Source organism: Acinonyx jubatus, chromosome E4 (assembly GCF_027475565.1).
Source record: "Acinonyx jubatus isolate Ajub_Pintada_27869175 chromosome E4, VMU_Ajub_asm_v1.0, whole genome shotgun sequence".
Lineage (NCBI taxonomy): Eukaryota > Metazoa > Chordata > Mammalia > Carnivora > Felidae > Acinonyx > Acinonyx jubatus.
The window spans coordinates 36,268,063-36,295,845 of record NC_069395.1 but is presented as its reverse complement, the minus strand read 5'-3'; the positions used below and the strand labels follow the sequence as shown (position 1 = coordinate 36,295,845).

The 27,783-nt window shown below is 43.6% G+C and overlaps 1 protein-coding gene across 16 annotated transcripts in view; it reads right to left on the bottom strand.

Annotated features, from left to right (window-relative positions):
• HHAT (hedgehog acyltransferase) overlaps positions 1-27,783 on the bottom strand; it is a 319,323-nt gene that overhangs the window by 38,822 nt on the left and 252,718 nt on the right. For 15 of the 16 annotated variants that reach the window (XM_053208994.1, XM_053208987.1, XM_053208995.1 and 12 more), the window contains one exon: positions 15,313-15,457. The exons of the other annotated variant lie outside the window; for it this stretch is intronic. In XM_053208994.1, coding sequence (XP_053064969.1) covers positions 15,313-15,457 — 145 coding nt within the window. The remainder of the gene's footprint in view (positions 1-15,312; positions 15,458-27,783) is intronic. 16 annotated transcript variants of the gene reach the window in all.

Sequence of the window (27,783 nt, the reverse complement as noted above, 5' to 3'; positions counted from 1 at the left end):
GCTTAGTAAAAACACAATGACATTCCTAGGAAAGGTGTGTTTCCCCAAACAGGCCTATATGACCATCCACTGGCTATCTGCCATTTGAAAGTCAGCATACAACAGTGCCCGTTATGTCGTCTGACATTTTTTGATTGTGTGTGATTGACAACCTTAAGAATATAAATGATCCGCTCTTATACGTTGTAACAAATGTGCTCAAAAACCTGCTCACCTAGGGGACTCAGCTTGGAACAAAGGTTATGAAAGTGGTCCCATCTACCCAATGTGTAAAGAATAACCGAGGAAAGGGAAATCAAGCAAAAGCCCATGTTCCTGAGTCATAAACTGGGTGGCCTGGCCTCTCCCAAGCAAGCCAGATACACCTAATGCTCTCTGGTGTTATAACAGTGTTATAACCGCTGCCTCAGCCCTCAGTTGTCTGTTTTCTTCTCCCTCTAAAAGCCACAGGTTTTAGGTAACTCCCTTTGCTACCTACTCCTAATCCCATGAAGATGTCTATCAGCATAGCAAGACAATCACCTTTAAGACAAAATTTTAGATTTCCCTTTTGCTTTACTGATAGGTGAGTCAGTTTCAGTCACATGAAAGCACCACTAGAAAAAATAAAGAAAAGTCCTGAGACATGCTGCCTAGAGATCTAAATAGGGCTCAAATTAGCAGCTGCCTCCTTCTCTAGGCAAGAGCTGGCAGCAGCTGGAGTGTGACAATACTCAGAGGAGAACAGAGGGGAGCAAAGGGGCACTGCACTGAGGGACAAAGGATTCAAGCCTCAGGTCGGCTGGATGCTGGGCCACTTCCAAGTGGGGCGGTCCATCCTGCCTGACCTCCCAGGAAGCCTCAGTGTGCCCCTTGACACGGGGTGACATATACTTCCAGACCAGCTATTTCCATCTGCTGCTTCTGGTATAATCAGCGTCATGGGTTAGAGAAGGACACATGAGAAGATAAATATTAAGCACAGACTTAACTTGAACCTAACTTGAAGAGGGTGTTTCTGACCTTCTAGTTCTGGACTTATGTGTTGAACTGCTCTGTTTCTTTGGGGGTGGGGTGGGGGAAGAAGTCACTGCCAACCCATCTGAATACCTTATCCCACCACCTTCCTGCACCACACATCCTATGTGAGTTTCCTAAGGTTGCCGTAACAAAGTACCAAAAACAGAACGGCTTAAACAACAGAAATGTACTGTCCTAGTTCTGGAGGCTAGAAGCCTGAAGGCAAGTTGTTGGCAGGGTCATGCTCCCTCTGAGGCCCCTAGGGGAGGTTGTTTCCTTGCCTCTTGCTGCTTCTGGTGGTTCCAGGCTTCCATGGCATGTGGCGGCACAGCAGCAGCCCGTCTTTACGTGGCCATCTTTTCCCCGTGGCCTCACCTCACCTTCCCGTGTGACTGTCTCTGTACCCACATGTCCCCAGTTTATAAGGATGCCAGTCACACAGTACCCCCTTTGTCATGTCCTCTCTTAGCAGGTCCCCTTGTAAAGAATACTCCTTAGCGGCAGGTAATGTGAACAGGGTGGCGGCTGGTGGACCGTAAGAGTTTCAAGTCCGTACAGAGAAAAGTGGTCCAGATGAGGCTCGAATGCCTGTTGACACAAAGCTCTGACCCTTTAACTATACTAAACAGGTGCTCACAAAACAGGATTCATTTTTTTTTCTGTCCTTATTTCAAGACAACAAACAAGTTTTCCTCGGTGGTTTTCATTCTCATTCACTGAATATCCATTGGAATACCTGACTGCCTTAATTACACTCAAGAGAGGTGACCACAGTGATGGACAGAACTCCTGAGGCAAGGAAAGCCCCCTGGATTCCACCTTCTGATCCCTACTGCAAACAAACAAAAAACACAACCAGCCCACGCTGCTGCCTCATGCTGCATTTTCAGCACTATGTGAGGTAGCACAGGCATTTGGCTCTTAATGACAGTCGTGCTGAGGTCACTTTATTTCTCTGGTAATTCAGATAGCATGCCCAAATAAAATGATCTTCTCCTTCCCCTGCTCTCCTGGTCCGAGTAAGGGTGATTAGTATGAGAAACGGGCCGATGAGCAAGCTAACGCAGTGCCTGAGTAAGCCTTCCAGAGGGAAAACCAACACCCGAGGGCTGACGCGTCAGGTGAGCAAGAGTCCTTCACCAAAGGGGCAGACTCAGTATAAAAACACTTCGCTGCAGGGGTGAAGACCAGCTGGCGGCCAACCCAGTGATGGCCACGGGCTGGCCTATCAGCCCAAGAACCTGGAAGTGTGCCCCCTATCTCCTCCCTCCGACCCCCCTGTGATAAGTACCAGGAACAGAGCCATGAGCCAGGCACCGTAGACTGTGTTCCCACAGTGGGACCCAGAGATGCTCTGTGGTGAAAACAGTGGTTGCCTATCTTGATGCAGACCTTGCAGAGGGAAGAAGTGAGAGGACAGCACAACATAAAGGATGGGGGATCTGCACTCAAAAGTGAGTGACACGCACCTGGTGTCTCTGTTTACTAGCTGTGTAATGACGAACAGGTTTCTGACCTCTCTGAGTCTCAGAGTTGTAACGTGACAACATCTGTCTGAACTATCTCGCAGGATTGCCAAGAAGATCAACTGAGCTGGTGAGGTGAAAACTACTTAACAATGAATAGTTAGAATACCAACAGTAGATGCTAAAAGGCAGTAAATCACATTTAGTCAGAGCAACCCAGAAACGTCTGAATGCCAGGCAGCCTAGACATCTATGCAAAGCAAAGGAATACTTGCTTGGTAGCTGGGCTTTGGCCTCACACCCTGAGCAGAACTCCACATGGCCAGGCTGGCCCACAGAGAAGCTCCTTTAAGTTAGACCATCTTCAGTGTCCCAATGTACCAGAAAGTCACAGTATGGGGATAACACACCTGCATGCATGTATATACGGGCGCGCACGCGCACGCACACACACACACACACACGTCTTTGTTTCACTGCAGAGTAGAGCAGGCCTAGGCCTCTCCTGCCCTTCACCAGCCACAACAACTTCTGGATAGGAGTTATTACATGGTGGGCAGAGAAAGCCTCTTCAGGGGAAAGAGGGAGAAATGGCCACAAGAGAGGTGGCCAAGGGGAGAGATGGCAAAATGGGACCAGTGTGATTCCTGTTACCTGTCCAGCCTCATTGGATCATCTCAACAGTCACACTGTTGGGCCAGCTCTCTGTCCCCTCTGAAAATGCAACTGAGATAGGTTGCAAAAAACGCTCACACTCCTTGACATGCCTGTATCAACATCTCTGCAAAATGAGCATACCGCTCCTCCTATCAGGGGCTGGGGTCTATGTCCCCTCCCCGTGAATCTGGGCTAGCATTATGACATGCTTTGGCCAAAAGACTGCAGCAGAAGGGAAAGCGTGCCAGTTCTGAGCCTAAGCCTGAAAGTCCTTGCATACTTTCTGCTCTCCCTCTTGGACCGTGATGACTGCCATGTGAACAAGCCTGGGCCAGTCTGCTGGAGGATAAAGAGCCAACGTGAAGCAGACCTGACTTAGTCAATTCATCCCAGCCAGGGCCCCAGAAATGTGAAAACCCAGTGAAGATCAGCAAATCCAACCCATGGCTGACTCACAGATGTATGCCTGAGACTGTCCTAGACCAGCCAGTCCCCAACTGACACTGACTCACGGGCTAAATAAATATTTCTTCTTTTAAACCATTAACTTTGGCAGTGGTTTGTTATGCAGCAGTGGCTAAATGACACATGCTAACCCGGACAACTATTCTCCAGTCCAGTCTAACACTCCTTTCCTCTGGGCTAGAAATAAGGACTATGGAGTAGGACACGAAGGACAGTGACCTTCTTTTCCCTACAGGGCACTAGTCTTCAAAATGGGTTATACATACCACTAGGGCTCAAGCAGGACTTTCCAAAGTATAAGTTTAGAATAACTGATTTCCAGATCCTCAATTCCACATATATATTTATATATCCATTCTTATATATCTTATATATCCGTATATACATATCTCCATTCTTCTCTAAAATTTAACCTAAGGTTAAGGTTCTCCTTTCCCCTATCCTTTATCTACCTTACAAAGGAAAGGTACGCTTTTCCCCCATTGTTCTGTTACCTCAGGATATTATTCCAGGGTGTAAAACCCTCAAGGGAATTGGTAAAACATTCTGTGAAACCATCCGGCAGTATCTGCAAAAGCTGGATATGTGCATAGCGTGTGAGGCAGCAGCCCTATTCTCAGGTATACACCCAACAAAAATGTGCACACAGCTTCACCACAGGTCATATATCTGACTCGTGGTGGGAGCTAATAGTTGCTACGTTTGTCAACAACAGAACGGGTAAATGAATTATAACATGTTCACAAAATGGAATACTTACAGTACTAAGCACGAAAAATCCATAACCACACTAAAAAATATGGATGATTCTCTTAATGTGATATTGAGCAAAAGAAGCTAAACACAAAAGAATGGATAGAATGCATTTCTGCTTATATACACACAAACAAGCTTCCTGACAAAAAGCTATGCATTTAGAAGCCAAAATAGTGGTTACCCAAGTAATTGGCAGAGTCATAAGAAGGGAGTTTTAGGCACAAGTTATACGTGTGTGTTCACTTAGAGAAAATTCTTATGATATATACATACTTCTGGGTTATGGTATATTTTAACAACAAAAAAAAAACTTTAAAATAGTCAGAGGGACAAAATAAAGGGATAATTACATAATTCCTTTACTCAAACAACCAGGAATTCCTACAGTATCCATCTCAAGAGAAATGCAATTCTAATAAAATTTTACTTTTTATGTTTAATAATTACTTATCATTGGTATTATCTTTGTGCTCCTTTGAGTTATGCACTAATAATAATTATAATGATAACTCAACCTAGGAGAAAATGTTTACATTTCTAGACTTATGGCAATCAAAAAGTAAACAAACAACACAACAATGCTACAAAGAAGTGGGGCAGCTGAAAAAGGAAATAACTTTTAAACAAGTGAAAATTCTGTGGGAGAAATGAAATACAAATAGATCAAGGAAATAACATTGTGAAAAAGATCTTGCTCATATATAATTTTTGAATGTTTATTTATTTAGAAAGGTAGAGAATGAGAGCAGGGAGAGAGAGAGAGAGAGAGAGAGAATCCCATGAGCCCAATGTGGGGTTCAAACTCATGAACCGATCTTGAAATCAAGAGTCGGACACTTAACTGATCCACCCAGGTGCCCCGTCCATAAATATTTTTTAAAAGATGATGGTGGATAGCAAATCACTAAATTTTTTATAATCCGTACTATTTAAAGGTATCAGGTTTATTTTTAAATGTCAATATTCATATTATAGCAAAAATGAGATCTCTTATACTTTTATTTAAATTTATAATAGAAGAGTGTAGATGCCTACATTATAAAGTGTAATAGTGTACACGATTTTTCAATAAAGTTTTTTTATTAGGGGGAACAAAAGCCAAAAAGAGTTATAAGAAAAAAATGGTTCGGTATAAAAGAATCTCCCCAAATATCCTTCCCTTAAGATTCTGTCAGGGCAGTATGTTCTACCTACATTATTTAGGTTAATCTACATTAGTCAGGATGTTTTTGGTTATAAGTGACAGAAACAGAAAACCAACCAAACTGGACTGTCAGTCAGTGAAAGGTCTGATATTTTACCCCTGCTTGAAAACAACAAATCAGCCTGTCAAAATTTCAGGGATGCTGGCAGAAGACATGAGACTCTTGGGTCAGAGACAAAGGACTCGGCTTTATTACTCACAGCAATAACAGTAGCCAGAGCATTTGTGCCATTTCCCTGAGCCCCACATCCCACAATGCAGTGCAAAGAGGGCCAGGGGATGCCCGCACAGGCAGTGAGTTACATCACAGGAGATAAACCCAGGCTTAGGAAATGCAAACATTTTACAATGGGCAGTAAGCCTGCCTGACCTTTGCCCCAGAGAAGGATATTATCTTTATTATACTGAATGGTAAACAAATACCCTCTACTTTGGAGAAAGATACTGTCTCCATCTTCCAAAGATGTTTGCTATACAAACATTCTTGGAAATATGGTCTGAAAGAGAGTCAAAAGATCTACAGAAACATAAGAGAGTCCTGGAGAACTGTCTCACAGCATGAGTTGAGAAAAAACAAAAACAAACAAACAAAAAAAAAAACGAACGGCAAGGAACTCCTGTAACTGAAAAGTAACAGACACGTTGGCTTCAAGGACGCCTGGATCTAGGGGCTTAAAAATCTGTGGCAGTGAGTTGTCTCCAAAACACAGCATCCAACATGTAGCTCTGCCTTCCCTCAGAGCTGGCTTTCCTTGCTACCGGGCTCTCACTGGTGGTGGCAAGAGGGCTGCCAGCAGCTCCAGCCCGATGTTCTGACACCTCCGCAATAGCAAAGGAAAGAATGTTTTTCCTTCCTGACAGTTCCAACAGAAACTGGCCAGTCCCGGCCCATGTTGAACCCTGAACCTTAGGTGCAAGATGTGCCCTACCAGAATGGCACAGAATGAGAGCGCGGTGGGAGAGGTTTGCTCCCAGAGAATGGGGGACTGAGCTGAGCCGGCAAAGCTACAGCTTTCTCCTATACTGCTCCCTAAGTACCCTGAAGATAGCAAACCTCACAAGTACACTTTTGTGAAATTCAAGTACCACTTCTTTTTACAGGCTGATTCTCATTTTAATGAAGCTAGCAGCATATCCAATTTGCTATTTTATAATCAAAGCTCTTTAGGAAGAGGCTATCTCATCAGTGCCACAGGAAGAATGTTCTGTTCGATAGTGATTGTGACCGTATTGTGCTATTCCAGGCTAAATAATGGCTCCTCCAGAGATGACCACACCCTAACCTCTGAAACCCACGAATATTACTCCACCTGGCAAAAGAGACTTTGCAGATGTGACCAAGTTAAGGATCTTGATATGGGAAGATTACCCTGGACTACCCAGGTGGGCCTGTTGTAACCACGGGTTCTTTGTAGGAGAGACACAAGGAATCAGACAGAAGGCACAGTAATGACAGAAGTAGAGGGACAGAGGGAGGGATTTAAAAAGGAGGAACGATAGCCAGAAGCCACGGGGTGTAGGTGGCTTCTGGAAGCTGGAAAAGGCAAGGAAACAGATTCTACCCTAGAGTCTCCAGAAGAAACGAGTCTCGCCAACACTTTGACCTTGGTCCAGCCATACTGATTTCAGCTTTCTGGCCTCCAGAACAGTAAGAGATAAATTTGTATTGCTTTAAGCCATCAAATTTATAATCATTTGTTACAGCAACCACAGGAAACAAATGCCAGTGGTGGCATAAAGCAGGTGGTCAGTGCCCAGTGCAATAGTAAACAGAAGCACACCCAACAAAGGGTCCTGCCTCATGAAAGAATTTGTTCCAAAGCTGAGACACCTGGTGATGATGGCTTTGCAGAATTTCCTTCTGGTACAAAATGTTACTGAATTCCATATTACATATTCTTAAGTTTTAACGCTTTTTAATAATGCTCAGTAGTGACTGGAAAAGACAGTATGGTAAAAAGGGTCCCTTGGCTACCGATGCATAAGATAAAAACTAGCAGAGTTACCATTTTGGACTTTATCCTTGCATAAGGCACCAGTTCCAGAAGAAGTGGGTTAAGGCCAGCGCCCTCCCCTTTTATCCTTATCTGGCATGTGCTGGCACAGCTGGTGTTGAACTATTCCTGCACCCGTAGTGGAAGGTATAATAGTAACTGTGATAAGCAGTCAAATAAATTAATAACATAAATTCCAGGATGCGTGGTTCATTTCGGAAAGCAAACACGTACTGCAATCCCAAGAGATTTCTTGGTTTGGGTCTTACAGTACAGGCTTACAAATCCCGCTACAGATATCCTTTTATATATTGAATATATTATCACATGGTGAGCAGTTATATATATATATAGTTAGAGAATAAATGGGACTTAGATTTTTAAAATTATTTTGGTTTGACTTTAATTTCTATTTACATATTTATAATATGCTTTTTTCCTCTTGTCCCCCATTTTATTGAGATATGATTGACATATAATATTGTATTAATTTAAAGTGTATAAGATGGGGCGTCTGGGTGGCTCAGTCGGTAAGCGTCCAACTTCAGTCCAGGTCATGATCTCAGGGTTCATGAGTTTGATCCCCGCATTGGGCTCTGCACTGACAGCTCAGAGCCTGGAGCCTGCTTTGATTCTGTGTCTCCCTCTCTCTCTGCTCCTTCCCCATTCACACTCTGTCTCTCTCTCAAAAATAAATACACATTAAAAAAAATTAAAGTGTATAAGATAGTGATTTGATTGTAATATACCTCTGCATATCACCCTGCACATATATGATTGGGGGCATGTACATTAGGGCCAGCAGGAAGTAGAGATTTCAAATATTATATGCTAATAAAACAGTAAAAATCAAAATTATTTTTATTTGACTGTGTCTAAGTTCTACTAGTCTTTACCTGATATTCTATGTAAAGACTGCTTTAAAATGTTCCCATAGTCCATAAAACTCTTTGCAAATGAATTCACAGAAACTCCTGGTTAACAGGAAAAAGTTTCCCACAATCTTACAGAAAGTAGTATTTAAATGTGCTATGATTCAAATTCCTTTCTAGATATTTTAGAAATCCTCTCAGCTTTAACATAACCCCAGGCGCACTGCTGGATAAGAACTCCCACTCACTGTTTCTCATGTCCTATACCTAGTGACTTGGCCTGAAGTGCTTTTTAAAAAACCCATGTCCAAGCCATCTGGGAGACCATGTGGCATAGAGTAAAGATGAAAGCAAGACATCTCTAAGTCTTGAAATTCAGATTCCAATAGCAGCCATAAATGGACCAATGTGTAACCATGGATGAACCTTATAACCTATATCTACAAACAACTTTACCACGAGTACGATGGGTGGGAAGCCCCTGCTCCTCTAACTGTTCTACAGCTCGCTCAGGACCCAGTGAGGCAGAAGCAGGATCGATCGGAGCAACAGAAACTCCCTTGGAAGGTGACGGCTAGTGAAGATGGCGAGACAAAGTAATCACAAAGGAAGGCCCCTGAGACACTGACTTCTGCCCCCTGTCTTCTCTCATCAAAAATGAAATTTCAGTCCCAAGAACTTAACAAGATGTGAGGGGAATGAGTTTCTATCTAACCACGGCCTTCCAGAATTTCCAGTGTGATACCCCAGTTCAGCTTTAAATAAAATGCCTGTCCAGAGCCATTTGAGTCAGGAGACAAATAAGTTGCCTGGACAAGCTAGTAATCAGGGAGGAAATCTACTTTCTCCTTTCTCAGCTAGAAATAGTAAGCAAATATGGGGAGTGTAAAGGTTCTGACCTGCATAAAAAAACAAAACAAAACAGAACAAAAAAACTACCAGTTCCTCTCTCATTGCAATCTGGAAAAGAACCACATTCTCCTTGCCTTGGCGCAGGGGCCACTCCAGGAACTAAGTGTTGAGATGGAGTCTGCCAAATTAGATCAGGCAACAAGAGGAGGGAAACAGGTGTAGTGTGCATGTGTGTGTGTGTGTGTGTGTGTGTGTGTGTGTGTGTGTTTGAGCGTGCGCGTGTGTGTGTGTGTGTGATGAGAAGTTCAGGCAGAAGAATATTTGGTGGATACCATGTCCCTATGAAATTTCTGTCACTGCAAAACCCTAGATGCAGGATTTAGGTCCCTACCTCTTGGGAAAGGATTAGGTCCCTTTTTTACAGAGTCCCTGCCTACTGCTGACAAAAGCAAATGGACCTTCCAGAAGCAACACCCCCTTGCACACAAACATTAATAAAGCTCTCAGCCCCTCAAGGCCAGATATATTCCCAATGTACATCCATCCCCTCCGAACACAGGGCACTGCCAGCTGTAGCAGGACTACAGGGCACCGCAAGGATGCTTGAGACACAATTGCTTTATGGAGCTTGGTCTTGCAGATTTGGAGTTATAACTCACTGATATTTCTGAGTTAGAGAGCAGTCATTATCTGCTTGTTCAAGAAATTAACTTATACTTCAACGTCAAGGATTTAAGACAGGAGAAAGCTCTTTCCATCAACAGATGCTTTTGAAGGCCAAAGAGTTATGTAAGAAGCAACCTGAGTTTGCAAAGCATGCAACAGCAGAGCCCCCTAGAGCAGGCCCGGGGACCAAATCCCCAGAACACATCCTTCTCAGATCCCTGGATCCAGCTAAGCTCCTTAAATATACGAGGCCTAAACATTCACATTCCTCAAGCTGCTTGAAGTAAATTTCAATAGCACAAGTTTGGGGACTTTTGGTTTTAAAGGCAAAGATATAGATGATTTCCCGTAATTAATTGAACATTACTTCTCCAACCCCTGCAGCAGACAGAACACCCGATAAAAATGGTGTGTGATGCCCTGAGAGGGCCGCTGAGCATTCCCATCTGCTGGCTGACATCTTCCGATTTCCTGGCAGTAGGGCAGTGTGCCTAGCAGAAAGGGCAGGGTCTGATTTTACAGCCTGGTGTTACCAGCCGCATAGAGACCAGGCTAGAGATTTTTACATATGCTACTAAAATAAGCTTTGTAGCTTAAAGCAAACAGACCCATGCCAAAATCCAAGGAACTGGAGATAGGGAGATAGTGACCTTAAGCCAACATCTCCAGGCTAACTGTGAGGTATTTCCAGGCACATCAGCGATGTGGGGAAAGGGCTCCCTGAGAACTAGCGAAGCTGTATCCTCTCAGCCCCTTCTCTGGCGGGGGGGGGGAGGGAATTTGCAATCTCCTCTATAATCCCCATCCTCAGATGCCTGGCTGCCCCCTCCCTGCCCTTCCAGGACTCACAGAGGCAAGATCTGTTGGAAGGACACCCATTACCACTTCCCGTATCTCACTACAGCAGGGCCCAGCCCATCAAGGTGCACAGGGACCAAGTGTGTTACCCTTGGGGAAGGGCCACCTTCCCATTCAACCTAGAAATCTAAATACTGAGCTTGAACTCTCCGTCCCCTCACTCTCTCCTGTCTCATGTTCCTCAGTGAGTAGGGGTGGGTCTCAGAACAGCAAACTCCATTGGCTGAAGAAGAGGCCAGAGACAACCAGGGTCTCAAAGTCCTGATTCATTCATCAGCTGATACATGTGCAGGTCAGCAATCCTGTATCTGAAACCATTGGGAGCAGAGGAGTTTCAGAATTCAGATTTTTTTAATTTTAGAAAGCGAATGTAACACCCCCAACAGAGTTATGAGGAAACATCCTACAAACTCATTAGTACTTTTTTGTACCCAAACATGAATATTCATACTACTGTTCTATCAAGTCAATCAAATGAGTTATGAAGTAAAATCCAGAGGTCTCAAGGATGGGAGATTTGGCACCATCTGCTTTAGTTTCCTCCAGGAGATACTGAAATTCACTCAAAGACCCGCAGTAGGGAACATGCAAACAAGGGAACTGCCAAGTCCCCAGTAGACATCCCCTGCCTCAGGAGGCCCATGGGACGGACCAGCTGGGATGGGACCAGGCTGACTTAAAGACTCTCTGACACAGTAAATGCCTTCTAAGCTGAGCCTCCCTGGCCTCAGAAACCAGAGAAAAATGCTTCCACAGAGCCCTCCATATTTGGAGATTGGGTCTCCAGGACTCAGGCACCTGGCTCCAAAGGGACAACATAGATCCAGTCGAAGGCCATAGCAGGACCCGCACGGCAGAAGCAGACCGGTGTTTTTCTGAGCCCTGACCCCGAGGCACGTGATGTTAGTTCCACAAGGTGCAGGGCAAAGCATGCCTTCGAGAAGCAGTAAGAACATCTTATAGCTGTGATCTTTCCTCCGCCACTTTACGTGCCGGCACAGCCAGATCACACCGCCCACCCTGCTCTCTTCTCACTCTGTGCCTGCTGCCTGGGGACCTGTATCCACCCCCCGTGGCCTCACGTACCTGTGTGCCCTTGACTCCCACAGTTCACGTAGTCCAAACCTCCCCAACTGTAACCCACATCCAGACAAACACTTGATTACTGAAGTATAGTTGACATACGATGTTGTATTAGTAGTTTCAGAGGCACAACATAGTCATTCCACAATTCCATACACTGTGCGACGCTCACCACAATAAGTATAGTTACATTATGGCACCACGTACCATTATTATATTATTGATTATATTCCTTATGCTGTACCTTTCATGTCTGGAACTTACTTATTTTATAACTGAAAGTTTGTACTTCTTAATCCTCTTCACCTATTTCACCCCCCACCCCATGTCCCTCTCCCCTATGGCAGCCACCAGCTCTGTGTATTCACAAGTCTGTTTCTGTTTTTATTTTTTTTTAATTATCAATATTATTTATTTGTAAATTCAAAAAATTCATTTTTCCCCCTTTGTTAGAGTACAATGTTTGTAAATGAATTATCACAGGCCATAGCATCATAATCATAGTGATCGTGGAAGTGACTGATGGTTTTAAAATCCATGACCTGGTAATTCCATAAATTTGTGTTAGCTTTTGTATTTTGACTAAATGAAACTGAATGTTAATATTCACAAGTATCATTCATTTTGACTCTTGAATACTCAGGGCTTTCTTCTTTGCCTTATCCATCTATATTTATTTGATGAAGAATTACTTTAGCAAAAATTTAGCTTTTATGTATATCAGTTGATCATTTCTACTGCTATTCCATGAGCTACAGTTTTCCTTGGAAAATCTCAACCTCAATATCCAACCAAAGAATGTTATTTCTTGCATGCTTATTGTAAAAACCAAACTATTTTTTCTATTCTACATGTAAGTAAAATCATATGGTATTTGCCTTCGTCTGACTTACGTCACTTCGCATAATACCCTTCACGTCCATCCATGTCACAAATAGCAAGACTTCATTCTTTCTATGGCTGAGTAATATCCCATCACACATACATGCCACATCTTCTCTATCCACTCATCTATTTACGAACACCTAGGTTGTTCGTAATCACCAAACACCTTGGTGATTGTAAATAATGCCACGATGAACATAGGGGTGCACGTATCTTTTTAAATTAGTATTTTCATTTTCTTTGGGTAAATTTTCAGTAGTGTAATTTCTGGATCATATGGCATTTCTATTTTAATTTTTGAGGAACTGCCATACTGTTTTCCAGAGTCCAACTCACATTTTTACCTGCCCCTTGGGCACCTCCAGGTTGCCTCATGTACCGTCTCCTGCTGTGCCATAACCTACGAATATCTGTGCACTTCCCCACATCTCCCTCTCTTGCACTTGGGCCGGTCATGTGACTGGTTCCGGCCAATGGAATGTGAGCAGAAATGCTATGCATCACCACTGGCGGGGATATTTAGTACTTGTGTGTCATCCCCACGTGCTCTTCTCCTCCATGATGCCAGGCCAAGAAAGTAAAGAATCAACATAGAAACATTCTAGGTTCTGGAGTCACTGCCTAGAAAAAGCCACTGGACCCACAATGAACTGTGAGAAGAATAAATTTCTATGGGAAAAGATTACTGAGAGTTCAGAACTATCTGACAGAGCAGCTAGTGTTACTTATTCCCACACACCTGCCTTCTCCACCTGGCAAGTTCCTACTTGCAGCTCAAAACTCCAATTCAATTGCCACCTCCTCTGTGAAATCCAGTTTTTGCGGGAAGGTAAGCCACTCCATCCTATGACCTCATGCATCTGGCACAACTACCTCAGTCTGTGGACACATTTCTGTTTGCATGTTCAGCTCCTACATTTATGTGTGCTTCTTTTTTGTAATGTATTCTGAGTGCCTTGGAAGTGGCAAATACCTGAGGCCTCATTTCCGGAAGCAAAGATCGGAGCCTTCTTGTCCATGTGACCAGCAAGTCCCAAGTCAGCATTTTCCCGAGTCACAGCGTCCTTGGCGTCATGCTAGGTACTGTGGTTGGAAGCCAGGAAAGTAGGACACTGTCGCCCACCTCAAGGAGCGTGTTTTTTTTCTCGAGACCCTCTGCACCCCATCGGCTCCCATCTTTATTAAAGGACGGCTCCCACTTAAAAAGTACATTGCCTTTTCAGGAACCATCAGCTAAGACAGTTCTCAAAAAGTAAGATCAAAGAGGGGTTTTGTAATGACGAGAGGAAAGCAGAGCAGGGCTCTCTCATGGCCCCTTTGAGCCTGGCTCCCCCAAGCTGCCATGGTTTAGACTTGTGACCTGGCATTCTGGGCTCAGGCAGCTGTGCCGGGGTTATTTCTGGTATGAAAAAAGCTGCAGTGGAAGCATCACTGGCTCCTCAGGGACCCGGATGTAGAGACGACAGCCTGGTCATGCAGTCAATCACGTCGTTACCGCCTGGCAAAACTTCCCAGACCAAGGCACAAAACCATGCCATTGGTCAGGGAAACAGAACAGGGGACCTTGGCTTTTCACACCCGGTAAACTGGCTGGAGTAATGTGCACTGTAGGCAGGCCTCATTCTCCCAAGTCTCTCAAGGCCGTGACAGAGCTCTTAGTTCCGGCCTAAGAGCAGTAGGGACCATAAATAAATGATGATCGATTATTAATGCAGTGTTTCCACAGTAACCCCCACAGACCAGCATTTTACCTGCTGGAGGACACTGACACACACCGCTTCCTGCACATTACATACAAGACTGGCCATGAGTGTTGGCATCCCACTGTTCAGACAAGAACACCTACAACAAAGAGCTGTGGCAAACCCGGGTGCCAAGCCCACAGCTACAGGAGAGCACAGTGGGGCTTCCAGGACCTTGCTGGCCAGGATGCTCAGAGCGGTAAATGAAAGGTTAGACTTCTGCAGTATACTCAAGGCTGGGATGATTAGGAAGGAAGATTAGGAAACTTTTTTTTTTGTTTATTTGTTTTTGATAGAGAGAGAGAGAGAGAGAGAGAGAGAGAGAGAGAGAGACAGAGCGTGAGCAGGGGAGGGGCAGAGAGAGACAGAAACACAGAATCCGAAGCAGGCTCCAGGCTCTGAGCTGTCAGCACAGAGCGTGACGCAGAGCTAGGACTCATGGACCGTGAGATCATGACCCAAGCCGAAGTCGGACACTTAACCAACCGAACCACCCAGGTGCCCCAGGAAACTTTTTAAAAACCAGAGTATTAATTTAGTAGAAGGCAACAGCAGAGTTTGGGAGAGCTGGGATAATACCTTTTAATGTTAAGTGCCGCATGTAATAGACGAGAGGTACATCGACATAGGGGCCCCTGAACGTTATGGCTAAACACGGGGAATTGTTTCTGGTTGGTATTTTATGGGTCACATACCACGGACAGAACAATGAACGCCTCCCGCTACACCACACAGATGTACCACAAGGTATGTGGCAACAGCATACGTGGAAAACAAGAAATTGACCGAAAACAGCATTGTCAGGCAACTTACCTTGTATGAAGATCCTGTTCCAGTAGATTTTCCCAACTTGACTGCCCCCAAGAAACACCAGGTTGGACAGGATCAGCATGGAGGTGGAACAAGACGCAAAGGCGGCGTGGAATCGACGGCGGGCTTGTGGGGAGAGGAAGTGAATCTGTGGGGAAAAGGCAGGTGGTGTCTCACTGGAGGGGCACAAAAATAGTGCTGAGGTACCACCGGGCATCTCTAGCACCAGCCCAGGACACCCAGCCCAGAGCCTGAGCTGGGGCAGGACTTACGCAGCCATAAAAACTTCCATTCCTGTGTCATGCTCACTCCAGTCTAAGAAGTGATGCACCCCCAATTTGTTGCTTCCTACTGCCAAACGGGCTTCCCCTGACACGTGTCACACAAGCACTGAAGCTAGTCAAGATTTGTCCAGAATGAATGTGTCCACACATCCTCTGCATGTGAACTACAGGTATAAGAACTGTTTAAACTGGGTTCCCTTATAACCAGCACAACTCCATGTAACGAGGTCAAGATCAGGGTGATGTTCTGGGCCAGGTAACTTGACTCTGGGAAGCCATCCTGTCAATCTGACCCACTGTGAGGAAGAATCCCATTAAGAGGGCGCAGGAGAATCAGCACAAGCCGACCTCATTCCCGGAATCAGAGCTCAGGGTACACACCCCACTGAGAGTGAGCCTGCGGCAGCTTCCAAGAGCGGCCGCTTGTCACAGCACCCGAAATATGCAGGAAACAGAGAGGTGGTTTCCAACAATGATGATGATAAAGAATTCTGCTCGTCCATCTGAGGGCTTCATTGCACTTTTTCCTTCCCTTTTAATAACCTCTTGGGGACTGCATCAAGTAAACAGAGCCTTTCTTTCTTGGTACTGACTGTTCTGGTGGTCCTCCTGAGTAAGATGGCAGAGTGCTGTGCCTGGAGTGTGTGAGCGCCATCGACACGTCCACAGGGACTGTTCTTAGGGACTGCATATGCAGAATGAGAACCAGGTGCAGTGCAACGGCAAGGCCAAAGGGCCCCAGGGTTTCTGACAAATACCTCCATCAAATCCAAAGACAGAAAAAGGAGAGAGCAGAGGGTTTGGAGATCGTTCCTGAATATCTTCCTGAAACCTACATATTTCTGGGATCACTTGCATCCTGATTTCAGCTGTGCTCCAATTACAAATAGAAATCTGAATTAACCAAATTCCTAGTATGAGAAAAGGATTAAGCTGGAGGGTGTCTCTGGAAGGAGGCTTGCTTAGTTCTGGCAAGTCTGTTACGGATTATCTGGGGCCACTGTGTAAGCCTTGGTCAGTGTCTTTTGGAAATCTAGAGAAATCAATTTCTGACCCCCTCTCCTTTTCCTCTCCTGCCAGTCCCAGCTTCTGTTCTATATGCTCAGATACAGCTGCAATCACATGTCACCCCATCCATGGTGTTCTCCAGCATCACCTTGGAGCATGGTTTTACTGCCACCATTATGTCAAAGTAAAGTGTGGTCTTCTCACAGATAAGCTGTGTAGTTGGCACTGAGTCATCTGCTTGGACATCATTGTTCTGGAAAGCTCTCAGATGATGCTGACATGTCCCCAGTTAGAGGCTACCAGACAAGGTGACCTCTAGTCTCTCCCTTGTTCTAAAAGGCCACAAGCATGTATAGAGGACACTGTCAAGTCAGACCAGACAAGAGTTAATTACACACTATAAAAACAAGGGGCGCCTGGGTGGCTCAGTCAGCTAAGCGTCCGACTTCAACTCAGGTCATGATCTCGCAGTTCATGGGTTTGAGCCCCGTGTTGGGCTCCGTGCTGACAGCTCAGAGCCTGGAGCCTGCTTCGGATTCTGTGTCTCCCTCTCTCTCTCTGCCCCTCCCCTACGAGTAGCGCTCTGTCTCTATCTCTCTCTCTCAAAAATAAAACATTAAAAATTTTTTTAAAATGATGATGAAAGAGACATGGGGATGAAATGGGCTTGTAATTCAGCACTCTTCACCTCTGAGAATAGGGAGACATTAATCTACCAGTTGCTGCATTTGAGAGCAGAAGATATTTTCTGTGTATCACTGGCTCAATCAGCAGTAACTAGGGAGGCAGGAGGAGAGGAAGGAGGGAGATAAGGGGGAAATTCAGAATGATAAATTAAGACAATATAGATTACCCTAACTGGCACAAATGTATCCAAATAATTCTCTCCAGGTACAGGACCACTGATAACATGTTTCATTTCTAAGGGACCCGGTGAGTCAGATGTTCTGGCACTTCTGTTCCAAACCCACCTGTGTCCTCCAACCTTACATCCTGTTAGGGGAATTCAAAGGCTCCATGTAATCTTTTCCATATTAATGTCAATGACACAGAATGCACGTAGATTGGTTAAGCTCAGAGTGGTTCTCCTTTTACAGGAAATGATTACAATTATTAAATAACCAACTGAGAGATACTGAGAGAGGAAACTGCTCTTTGCATTGGGCTTAGTTCTAAGCAGGACTGAGGAGCCAGGTGACCCAGCAGGGGGCAAGGACCAGGCTGGTAGGAGGCAGAGGTGTGGGGCAAGGGGCAGAGCAAGGGAGGAGGTGAGGCGGAGAGTGAGTCCTGGAGGCACAGGGCTCCTCATTTCAGCACCCGAAGCTCTGGTTCTAACGGATCTTCCTTTGCTTCTGTGATTATTCAGCTATATGAGTCAATAAATTCCTATTTCTGCTTAGGGAAAAAAAAGTCAAAATAATAGCAAAAATGAAAGAGCCTCTGATCTCAGAGACAATGGAGGACATCTAAAATCTGACAAAATGGGCTACAATTCAATTTTTATGAAGAGTTAATTTTGCAAAAACTAAGCAAGAACATTAAAGGCACAGGCTTTTAGAATCAATACACCAGAAAGATACAAAGGAGAAATCAAGATGCTTATAGGCAGTTGTTGATTACCAAAGTAGGAGACAATAAAGTAAATCCAAAAACCTGATTGAACTAATAGCCCCATCCTCTGAACTAACAAAATTAGCCTGCCTGCCCACAAGCAGCAAACTTGACTCAGCATCACCTCTCTGCCCTGTGGATCAGTGGGAGAGCAGAATGAGAGGCACCAGGAACAAAAGAGAGGGCCTGTGCGCATAGCCCACGGTTAATAGCAAAGGGGATGTGAATCTCAGCTAGAACCCATCTCTCCTCTTCGGAGTCCCTGAATACACTGCGGGAGGTGACGGTTTAGACACTGGGGATCTCCCTCTACCTTGGGAGCCATCTGGCCTCAGCCCCTGATTTACACTCCAGACCCAAGTTCCATGCTTAGAGGTCCTAAGGAGGGAAGAAGTCACATGGGCAAGGCTGGAAGGGTATATCTGGCCAGCTCCACCAATAAATATGACTTTCTACATCTCTAGGGCCATGGGGTCAACATTCCTACTTTAAACTCTTGATTTCTTTTACACAGTCTCCTTAGATATCCTGTAGCCATTGTTGCCATCACTCCTGTGGTCCTTCACGTCTAGGATACAGGCTACCTGTCCATGTGCAGGGGCCACACCTCGTATGTTAGTCATGATTCAGGTGCTGAAAAGCCTCCCTGGTAGGAGAGGTCATGTGATGGACTGTGCTCCAAATGGGGAAATAAGCCAGTGTATAGCGAGGAGGCATCAGGTATGAAAATAGGAATTGTCAACTTGGTCAGATAAGGCAATGACTGGTAAACAGAATCTGATTTTAACACAAAAGCAACAGGATACACCAGAGCTCTGGTCTGGTCACGGTCTCTTCCCATAGGAAAGATGAGGCTACGGCAATTCGATATCCTGGCAGCAAAAAAACTGGAAATGGTTTTCCAATCCCCAGGGGATGGTTAGAACTTGTGGAGCAGCTTTTGGTTGTCCCAAGGTAACAAAATTAAGGCATGAGATGGCAGGGCCCAGGGATAGTAAACATATTACAATGCGTGAGACAGAACTGTCCTGCCCAGAATGTCAACAGTGTCTCTTGAGCATGAGTGAAATGTTTTCTTCTATGTTCCTTATAAGCCCACTTCCCTCTTGGTCTATGGGGGCACAGAACCTCCCTTCCTGCCTCATTAGGAGCGATGCCAAAAACATTCCCCCTTTCCCCTGGGGCCCAGAGAAAGGCATCCCAGGGCAGGGACAGTGCTCTTCACAGTGCCCCAGTGTGAGGCTCCCCTAACCCACCCACCGCCCCCGGCACCCAACTTGAGAGGAGCCTCCTGTGCCAACCACAGATAGGCATGGTGTGCCACCAGTCCCGAGGCTTCTCTCCCTCACACCCCACAGACCCAGAGGAAAGAAGAAGAATAGAAAGTATCACTTCCTACCCTAGGGTGACCAGTTCTCCCTCAGGGACTCTGGCTTCAATAACAGGTTGAGATGGTTTCTCTCCATGTTAGCATTGATATAACCCACTCTTTAGCAGATCCTGGACTTTGGGCCTGGATACAGCAAGCCCCACAGAACACCTAGAAGCACACACCCAAGGTAGACCTCTAATTCCTCTGCGTGAGTTCAGGGTCTCTGATAGAAGACACAAGACGTGGGGTGTGGGAACACTTTGTACGGACAGCGTACTTTAAAACTTCCCTCAAAGCACTGCTTTATACTTCCCTCTAAGACACTGACTTCCAAAGACAAGGAACTAACCCAAACAAAGTAAACCTTGGGGCAGAACTAAACTGTCAAACTAGTTTGCCTTTCCTCCTGTGAGGTGTCAGCTCCTGTGTTTATTCCTATCTCTATGGAAACTCCTCTCTCTTTTCCAGTCAGCATCCTGTCCCTGGACATCACAGGACCTGGGCTGGGGCGAACAAGTTGGGTCCTGGGGTGGTGTGGAAACTGGGTCAGAAGTTACTCTCAGAATGTGCACTAGGGTGGGAGGCAGATGGTGCGGTGGGGCTGCAGGCTGCTGTGCACGGTGGGTCCCACACTCGTCCACAGAGGGGCTGCATGTGGGGCCGAGCTGGGAAGAGGGGACAGGCTGAGCATCTGGGGGAGCAGATGGGCCGGAGGAATGGCTGCTGGAGACTGACAAAGGCTTGGCAAGTGGGACCTGATACTGTTTATTTTTAAATGGGAAGAAGCTAAAAAAAGAAATTGGGTGGGTTTGAGCAGCTGGACACAGTTCTTCCATATAATCACTGAAGTCTTTCATTTTCTAATAAAAATGCTACCCAGAAGGTAAGAGAGGATGCACAAGGAAATGGCATGGGGGATATTGCTGGAGACCAGGGAGAGTAGAGAGGGTAAACACCCCACAGGCTGTAAAGATGAGACCAAAGGTAACAAAGAAACAACCAGAGCTCTTGTGAAAGAGAAGGGTGGCCAGGGCAAAACACTCAGGAAGACCCGAACTCCTGTCCCATCCTGCGCCAACCCGCCAGGACACCTCTCCCCTTGCTTCATTGGACAAGGCACTTTGGTCCCTTCCATTCAGAAGTCCATGTTTCATGAGTAACCCCTCTCTCATGCTCCTCCCTGTATGGTGAGTGCTATTCTTCCATCTGCATCACATAAGACCCATGAATACTCTGTGTGTGCTCAGTAATTAGTTATTTAACACCTGCCTCTCTCTTTGCCCTAAATAAGTTACAGAATCTCCTGACTTCCTTAATGTTCCATTCCATCCTATATCCATGCCAAAGGAATATATGAAGGCACTCAAAAGCAACACCTCCTTCCTTCTTGTCAGTGTACGAAGCTTCAAAATATATCTGGTCAATGAAATGAAAATTTCCAGTATCTACTACTGAGATCTAAGCAATGTATGCTCCTGAGAGAGAATCAAATACTGTGGTGATAAAGACAAAGCCAACTTTGCTTAAATGGACAAGTCACCTGCTCCACAGTTTACATATCCTGCTTGGTTAAAAACAGCACAGCCTATAGTCTGGCATCCAAATCCATGCAGCATATGAAGCAATTTCAGGGGGCTTTCAAATAGCCAAGCAAACAACAAGCTCTTGGTATAATCAGAGAACTTAAGCCATATTTGAGGGGCTGGGATCCTGCCAAAAGTTCTGGAATGGCCAACAGTACTGTCTCACCCCGTGTTCTTGCTCTTCTACCAATGTGGCCGTGCTTTTAGTCCTCATGTCTCTGCTCTGGATTGTGCAGAAGCCTCTTTGTTAGCTGTCATGCTATACCCTGGCCTTTCCCCCTCTGGTTCGTCAGGTACACTGAATATGTCCCTCCATTGCGCAAAATATCTTGGTGGCTCTTTTACTACTTGAGACTAAAATCCAAAGAAGGTCCTTTACAATCAGGCCTCATTTTACTTTCCAACCTTGATTCCTGCTAATGACACAGCTCTACTCACTGTTCTTCCAACATGGCACGTACTTTTACAGCTCTGTGCCTTTGCACAAGCTGTTTTCTCTACTGAAAATGTGCCCTCCTAATTCTTTCTTCAAGCTCCAGCTCAGCGTCAGCTCAGGAGACCAACAGCTTTGGACCAGTCCAAATGGTGCTCAGGTTCTGGGCCCACTTTTTAACTGCACTGCTCTGGGCAAGCTCAGACTCCTAGTTCACAGTTGGTATTTGATAAACATAGGCTACTCCAACCCTGTTAGAGTCAGTCACCCCTTTTCTGTGTTTCTGTAACCCAGGGGATAGACAGTATCAATCTATATGCTTTAGCTATACAATTTCTGATGCAAAAACAAATTCACTATGTGATGACCTTAAGCTATATTGCTAAGTAGGAGAAACTATTCCCTTTTTGCAAAGGAGAAACTAGAAGGGCATAGACTTTAAGTAACAGGTCCTAGGTCATACACTGGTAAGTAGAGTAGTAAGGATAGTACAGGGATTCACACATTCCTCTAACTCAAATGTCTTCATGCTGCCTGCTATATTGTACAAATTTATGTCTGTGTAGCACTGTGTGTCCCTCCCCTAGAATGGAATCTTCAAGATATTTGTCCCTTCGGTGCCAAATACAAAGTAGATCTTCAAGAAGTGTTTTTTTTTCCTTGAAATACTTCAAATATGTCAAAAACTAGCACTTAGTTATGCATGTGTTCCTTAAGCAATGGTTGATAGATACTCACCAAGTGTCAATTTCAGGAGCTCAATATTTTCAAGAACAATATGGCTTAAAATAACACTGGAAGTTAAAAAAGTAATTGGAATTCACCATTAGAGTAGGAGATTTAACATATCCCCTCAGAAAATGACACCTAAAAGATCAAAGGCAAGAATATAAAATAGCTGAATAAAAATTAATAGGCCTAGCACCCAAACTGGAAAGGAAGAAGCAAAACTTATCTCTGATTGCAAAGGAAATGATTTTATATGTAGAAAGAACTAAAGATTTTATATACATAAAAAAACCCAAACTGTTACAACTAATGAAAAAAAATTAGGCAAAGATTCAAGACAAAAATCAACATGCAAAAATCGGCTGCACTTCTATACACTAACAATAAACCATCTGAAAAGCAGATTAGGAAAAGAATTCCATTTACAATAGCATCAAAAGGAAAAAAAATACTTAGGAATAAATTTAACTAAGGAGGGAAAAGACTTATATACTGACAACTACAAAACACTTCAAGAAGAAACAGACATCCATATTCATAGATTGGAATATTTAATATTATTAAGATGACAATACCACCCAAAGCTATCTACAGATTCAAGGCAATCCCTATCAAAACCCCAATGATGTTTTTTTTTTTTCAAAAAACAGAAAAACTCATCTTAAAACTAAGATGGAATCTCAAGGGAACCTAAATAAGCAAAACAATCTTAGAAGAGGAGAGGCTATCAAGATGGCGACACAAGAGGTTCCTCCCCTTCCCTCCTTCTGTGGCTGCACTGAATGCACAGCTATACATTCAGTAAATGGAGTAATTTACACTGAAAGAAATCCAGAAACTGGCAGAGAAACTCCTACACATCAGGTAAATGAGAAAATACCCACATCTTAACAGGCAGACAAGGCTGAGACATACTCTTGCCATAAACCCCACCCCCCACATAGCATCCTACAATTGGGAGAAAAACCCTAATTCCCAGCTTATCCCTGAGGAACAAAGATTCTGAACCCCACATCTAGCACCCCAAATTTTAAGACTCCCATTGCAGGAACAGGCAATTAGCTCTGAAAACCAATGGTGCCTGTGTTCATAAGACCCCCAAGACGAGCAAACAAAGAAGCAGTTTTGAGGGGCACATGAGCACTTGTCACAGCTCTCTCCCCAGAGTCACCACTAAGAGAGCAAGCAAAAATCTCCCAGTCTTTCTCTGAAAGAGGTCTACTGCATAGTTTAAAATTTTCTGCCTGAGAGTCAGACTGCTCATTTAGCACACATCTAAAGAATGTCTGTGATCCTCCCAGGTCACTGGAAAGCTGGGGGACACCTCCCCCACCGTTTCCCTCCAGCTCACTCCAAGTTGCCAGTATCTCCCTGGAAGGAGCTTGAATTACACCTGCATGTCAGCTTTTGCAGCTGCTGTCCAAGGAACAGGTCCCCCAATGGCCTAGCTCTGGTGGCCACTGAGGCTTCCATTCACAAGTCCCATAGGACTGCAGCAACCAAAGAAGCAGTTCCTAACAGGCACAGGAGCACTCTCCTGAGACCACACACCAAGTCTTGGCACAGACTGAGCAGGCAAAAGTTCCCATCTCCCAGTTTTTCCTCAGAAACAGGTTTAAATATATACTCTCCCAGCTGATGATTGAGGGTCTAGATTCTAATCATACTGCATCAAGGTGCTGATTGTGACCCTCCCCTAGGGCACACTAACAGGTCTTAGCACATCTTCAGCTAAGAAGGCCATTAAGAATGAAGAAGGTAACTTGAACTTGGACAATCACAAAGGTTTGAGAAAAAAATTAGAAGCTCAGGCCAGGCTGACTGACATGGTTCAACTTCTACACAACACAACTCTGTCAAGACTAAGAGACATGGTAATTTTATCTAATGCAAAGAAACCATTACAGAGAGTAAAAAAAAAAAAAAAAAAAAAAAAAAAATATATATATATATATATATATATATATATATATATATAAAGAAACAGAGGAATATGTTCCAAACAGAAAACGAAGATAAATCTTCAGGAACAGATCTTAATGAAATGAAAATAAGTGATTTTTATTTGACTGAAAGTTTAAAATAACAGTCATTACAACACTCACCAAAGCCAGGAGAGTAATGTATAAACAAAATGAGAATTTCAGCAATGTATAAATGTATAATTTATCACAATGAAAGAATTATTAGGCCTGTCTAATAGAAAGATACATAGAACAATGAATACATGCAATTTTCATATACAAATGGACCATAATCAAACTGAATATGAACTAAGCCAGGAAAGGAACCCAAATATATTCTAAAAAGTTATCACGAAGGCTATGCTCAACAACAATGGAATAAAATAAATCAGCAACAACAAAAATTTATAGAACTTAACACATTAGTAAATTTTTAAAAATTTTTCATTGATTTAAACCAAACACTTTTATTGAAGTAATAATAAAATGAATAAACATTGGCAAGTATGATGAATTAAGAAAACAAGGCCAAATAAACAACAAGAGATAATAATATATAGGAGATTTAAAACTCTTTGGAGATTATATAGCAATATATTTGGTAACGTAGCTGAGAAACAAAGTATCTAGAAAATATAAATTGCCTAAAATTCTCAAAGAAAAAGTAGAAAGCCTGAAAAAGCATAACCACAGAAGAACTGAAACAGTGGTCAAAGCCCTACACTTAAAGAAAAATTGGCCAAATGATCTTAATGAGCAAGTTCTACCATAAGGTCAAGGAACAGACAATTTCCGGAAACTGTTTCAGAGGATTGAAAATCATGGGAAGCTTCCACTTATTTCATGGTGCTAGTATAACCCTGATACTAAAGTCATAAAAAGCCAATATGGGGAAAGAAAATCATGAGTTAATCTTTCTTATACACAGTGCCTTAAAAATTCTAAATTAAATACCTGTAAATTGAGTACAGGAGTGATTAAAAGAATACTCGCAATTGAGTAGGATTTATCCCAGGAATGGAAGGAGGATTCAGTATTAAAAACATTAGAAATTTATGAGAATAATTAAAGGAGGATAATCTTATGATCAATCCATAGATGCTAATAAAATATTAAGTAAAACTGCACACTCATTCATGATTTTTAAAAAAAGCCAACTAGTAAAAGAAAAGAGGAAGCTTCTTTAAGTTGATAAAGAAGATATGTCAAAACCCAGAGCAGGTATTCCCTCCCACTAGCTTTAAGAAAAAGACATTTTCTCTTCTGTCACTCAAAACTACGCTGAAAGTCTCCGTCAGTACCACAAGACAATTAAATGCAGCAAGAGTTAAATTTGTTGGCAAGGACAAACTGTCATTATTTGTAGATGATATGACCATCTATTTAGGAAAATCAAAAGAAACAACTGGCAAATTACTAGAGCTAACAAAAGATTTAAACAAGAAAGAAGCAAAATTATCAACTCAAAACAAAAATCAGTACCTTTCTTATATCAAAGCAATAATCCGCAAAGAAGTGTCCAAGACTTCGGAGGAGAAATGATAAATCATTATGTAATAACCTTAGGGAAGGCTTGAATAAATAACTATTCATGATTGAAAATTCAGAGTCAATATCACAGACATGCAAACGCTACCCAAATTAAGCCACAATTCATTGCAAACCTAACAAATTCAGATATAAATACCAATGTCAGGAATCAAGACATACTATAGAACTCTAGTATTTAAAATAGGAAGAATCGAGTAGATCAATACAATAGAATGGAGCCCTAAAACGAACCCATGTATACTTGGATATTGACTATATATTAAAGGTGGTCTTTCAAACAGGTAGGGAGAGTATGGACCATTGAATAAAATAGTTTTTTTAAGTCATTTATTTTTGAGAGAGAGACAGAGAGAGCGAGTGGGGGGGGGAGGGAGGGAGGGAGAGAGAGAGACAGAGAGAGAGAAGAAGAGAGAATCCGCACTGTCAGCACAGAGTCCCACATGGGGCTTGAATTCACAAACCATGAGATCATGACCTGAGCTGAAACCAAGAGTCAGATGCTTAACCAACTGAGCCACCCAGGTGCCCCAGAATAAAACAGTTTTAAGATATAAAAACCATTCTTAGTTGCAGGCCATACGAAAATAGGCAGTAGACCAGATTTGGCCCATGGGCCATCATTTGCCAACTCCTGTTCTATTCTATTCTTGGTACCTGCCCTAAAGGAATACTTACATATATGTACAAGGAGGCATAAATAGGCAACTCTACAGCAGCTGCATTTGCAAAAGAGAAAAATTAGAAGCAACCTAAAATTTCAGCAACAGAAGAATGGCTAAAAAACATTATATATCCATACCATGTCCAGTCATGCCGATCCACATTCACTAATATAGAAACGGCCTCAAAATAACACCATGAGGAGGGGGAGAAAAGCACATATTTTAGAATATTTATCCATTTATTAAACCACACACACACACACACACACACACACACACATAGCAGTAAAGGTATGGAAAGCTATACTCCAACCTGACAATAATGGTTACCTCTCATGGGAGAGGAAAGTGAGTAAGGTGTGTTTGCTGGGGTCAGAGGAATTATTGTCTTAGAGGGCTTCAGTCTTACCTGTATTTTTGACTTCATAAATTAAAAAGAATAAAAGAATTAAAAAAAGGAAGTCTAGGAATCTTTCTGCTTAATGACCTTAGACCCTGGCTACCTCCCCTAAGTATGGAGTCAAGGCATGTGGGTGAGAAGACAGAAGCTAGATGACTGTCACCCCCCAGTTATGACTGCTCATGGCTGGGGCCTCCCTCTCCAGGTAGCACTAAGATCCCTTGGGACTATTAAAGAAGCCTAAAATGTGACAGTTGTGGCCTCAGCTATATCCTGTTCAAACACAAAAGCAACAGCTTAGGGCAACTCCCATTTTTAAGCAAACGTGGTATTTTAAAATCTAAAACTGACAAACAGGTAAAGCATTCCAAAATGATTCAGCCAACAGCACAGAAAACTGTTCTAGGACATCCAGTTAAACACAGGAGATGAGAGATCTTTGCTCCCTCCAAAACCCCATTAAAAAGCAAGTAAGCATTTGATGGGGCACCTGGGTGGCTCAGTCGGTTAAGAATCTGACTTCGGCTCAGGTCATGATCTTACAGTGTGTGGGGTCAAGCCCTGCATCAGGCTCTGTGCTGACAGGTCAGAGCCTGGAGCTGCTTCAGACTCTGTGCCTCCCTCTCTCTCTGTCCCTCCCCCGTGCGCACTCGCTCACTCTCTCTCTCAAAGATTAATAAACATTAAATTTTTTTAAAAGCAAGTCAACATTTGAAAAGGTATAAACTCACAGGCAAGGAATGGAATAGAAGTGAAAAGCAAGTGGGCAAAATGAACCCATTTTTACAAGACAGAAAACAGATGGAGGAATTAGCAGCACTGAGTCACCTAGATAGTAGATGTCAGAGGAGAAAGTCATTCCTACACCAGATCCCCA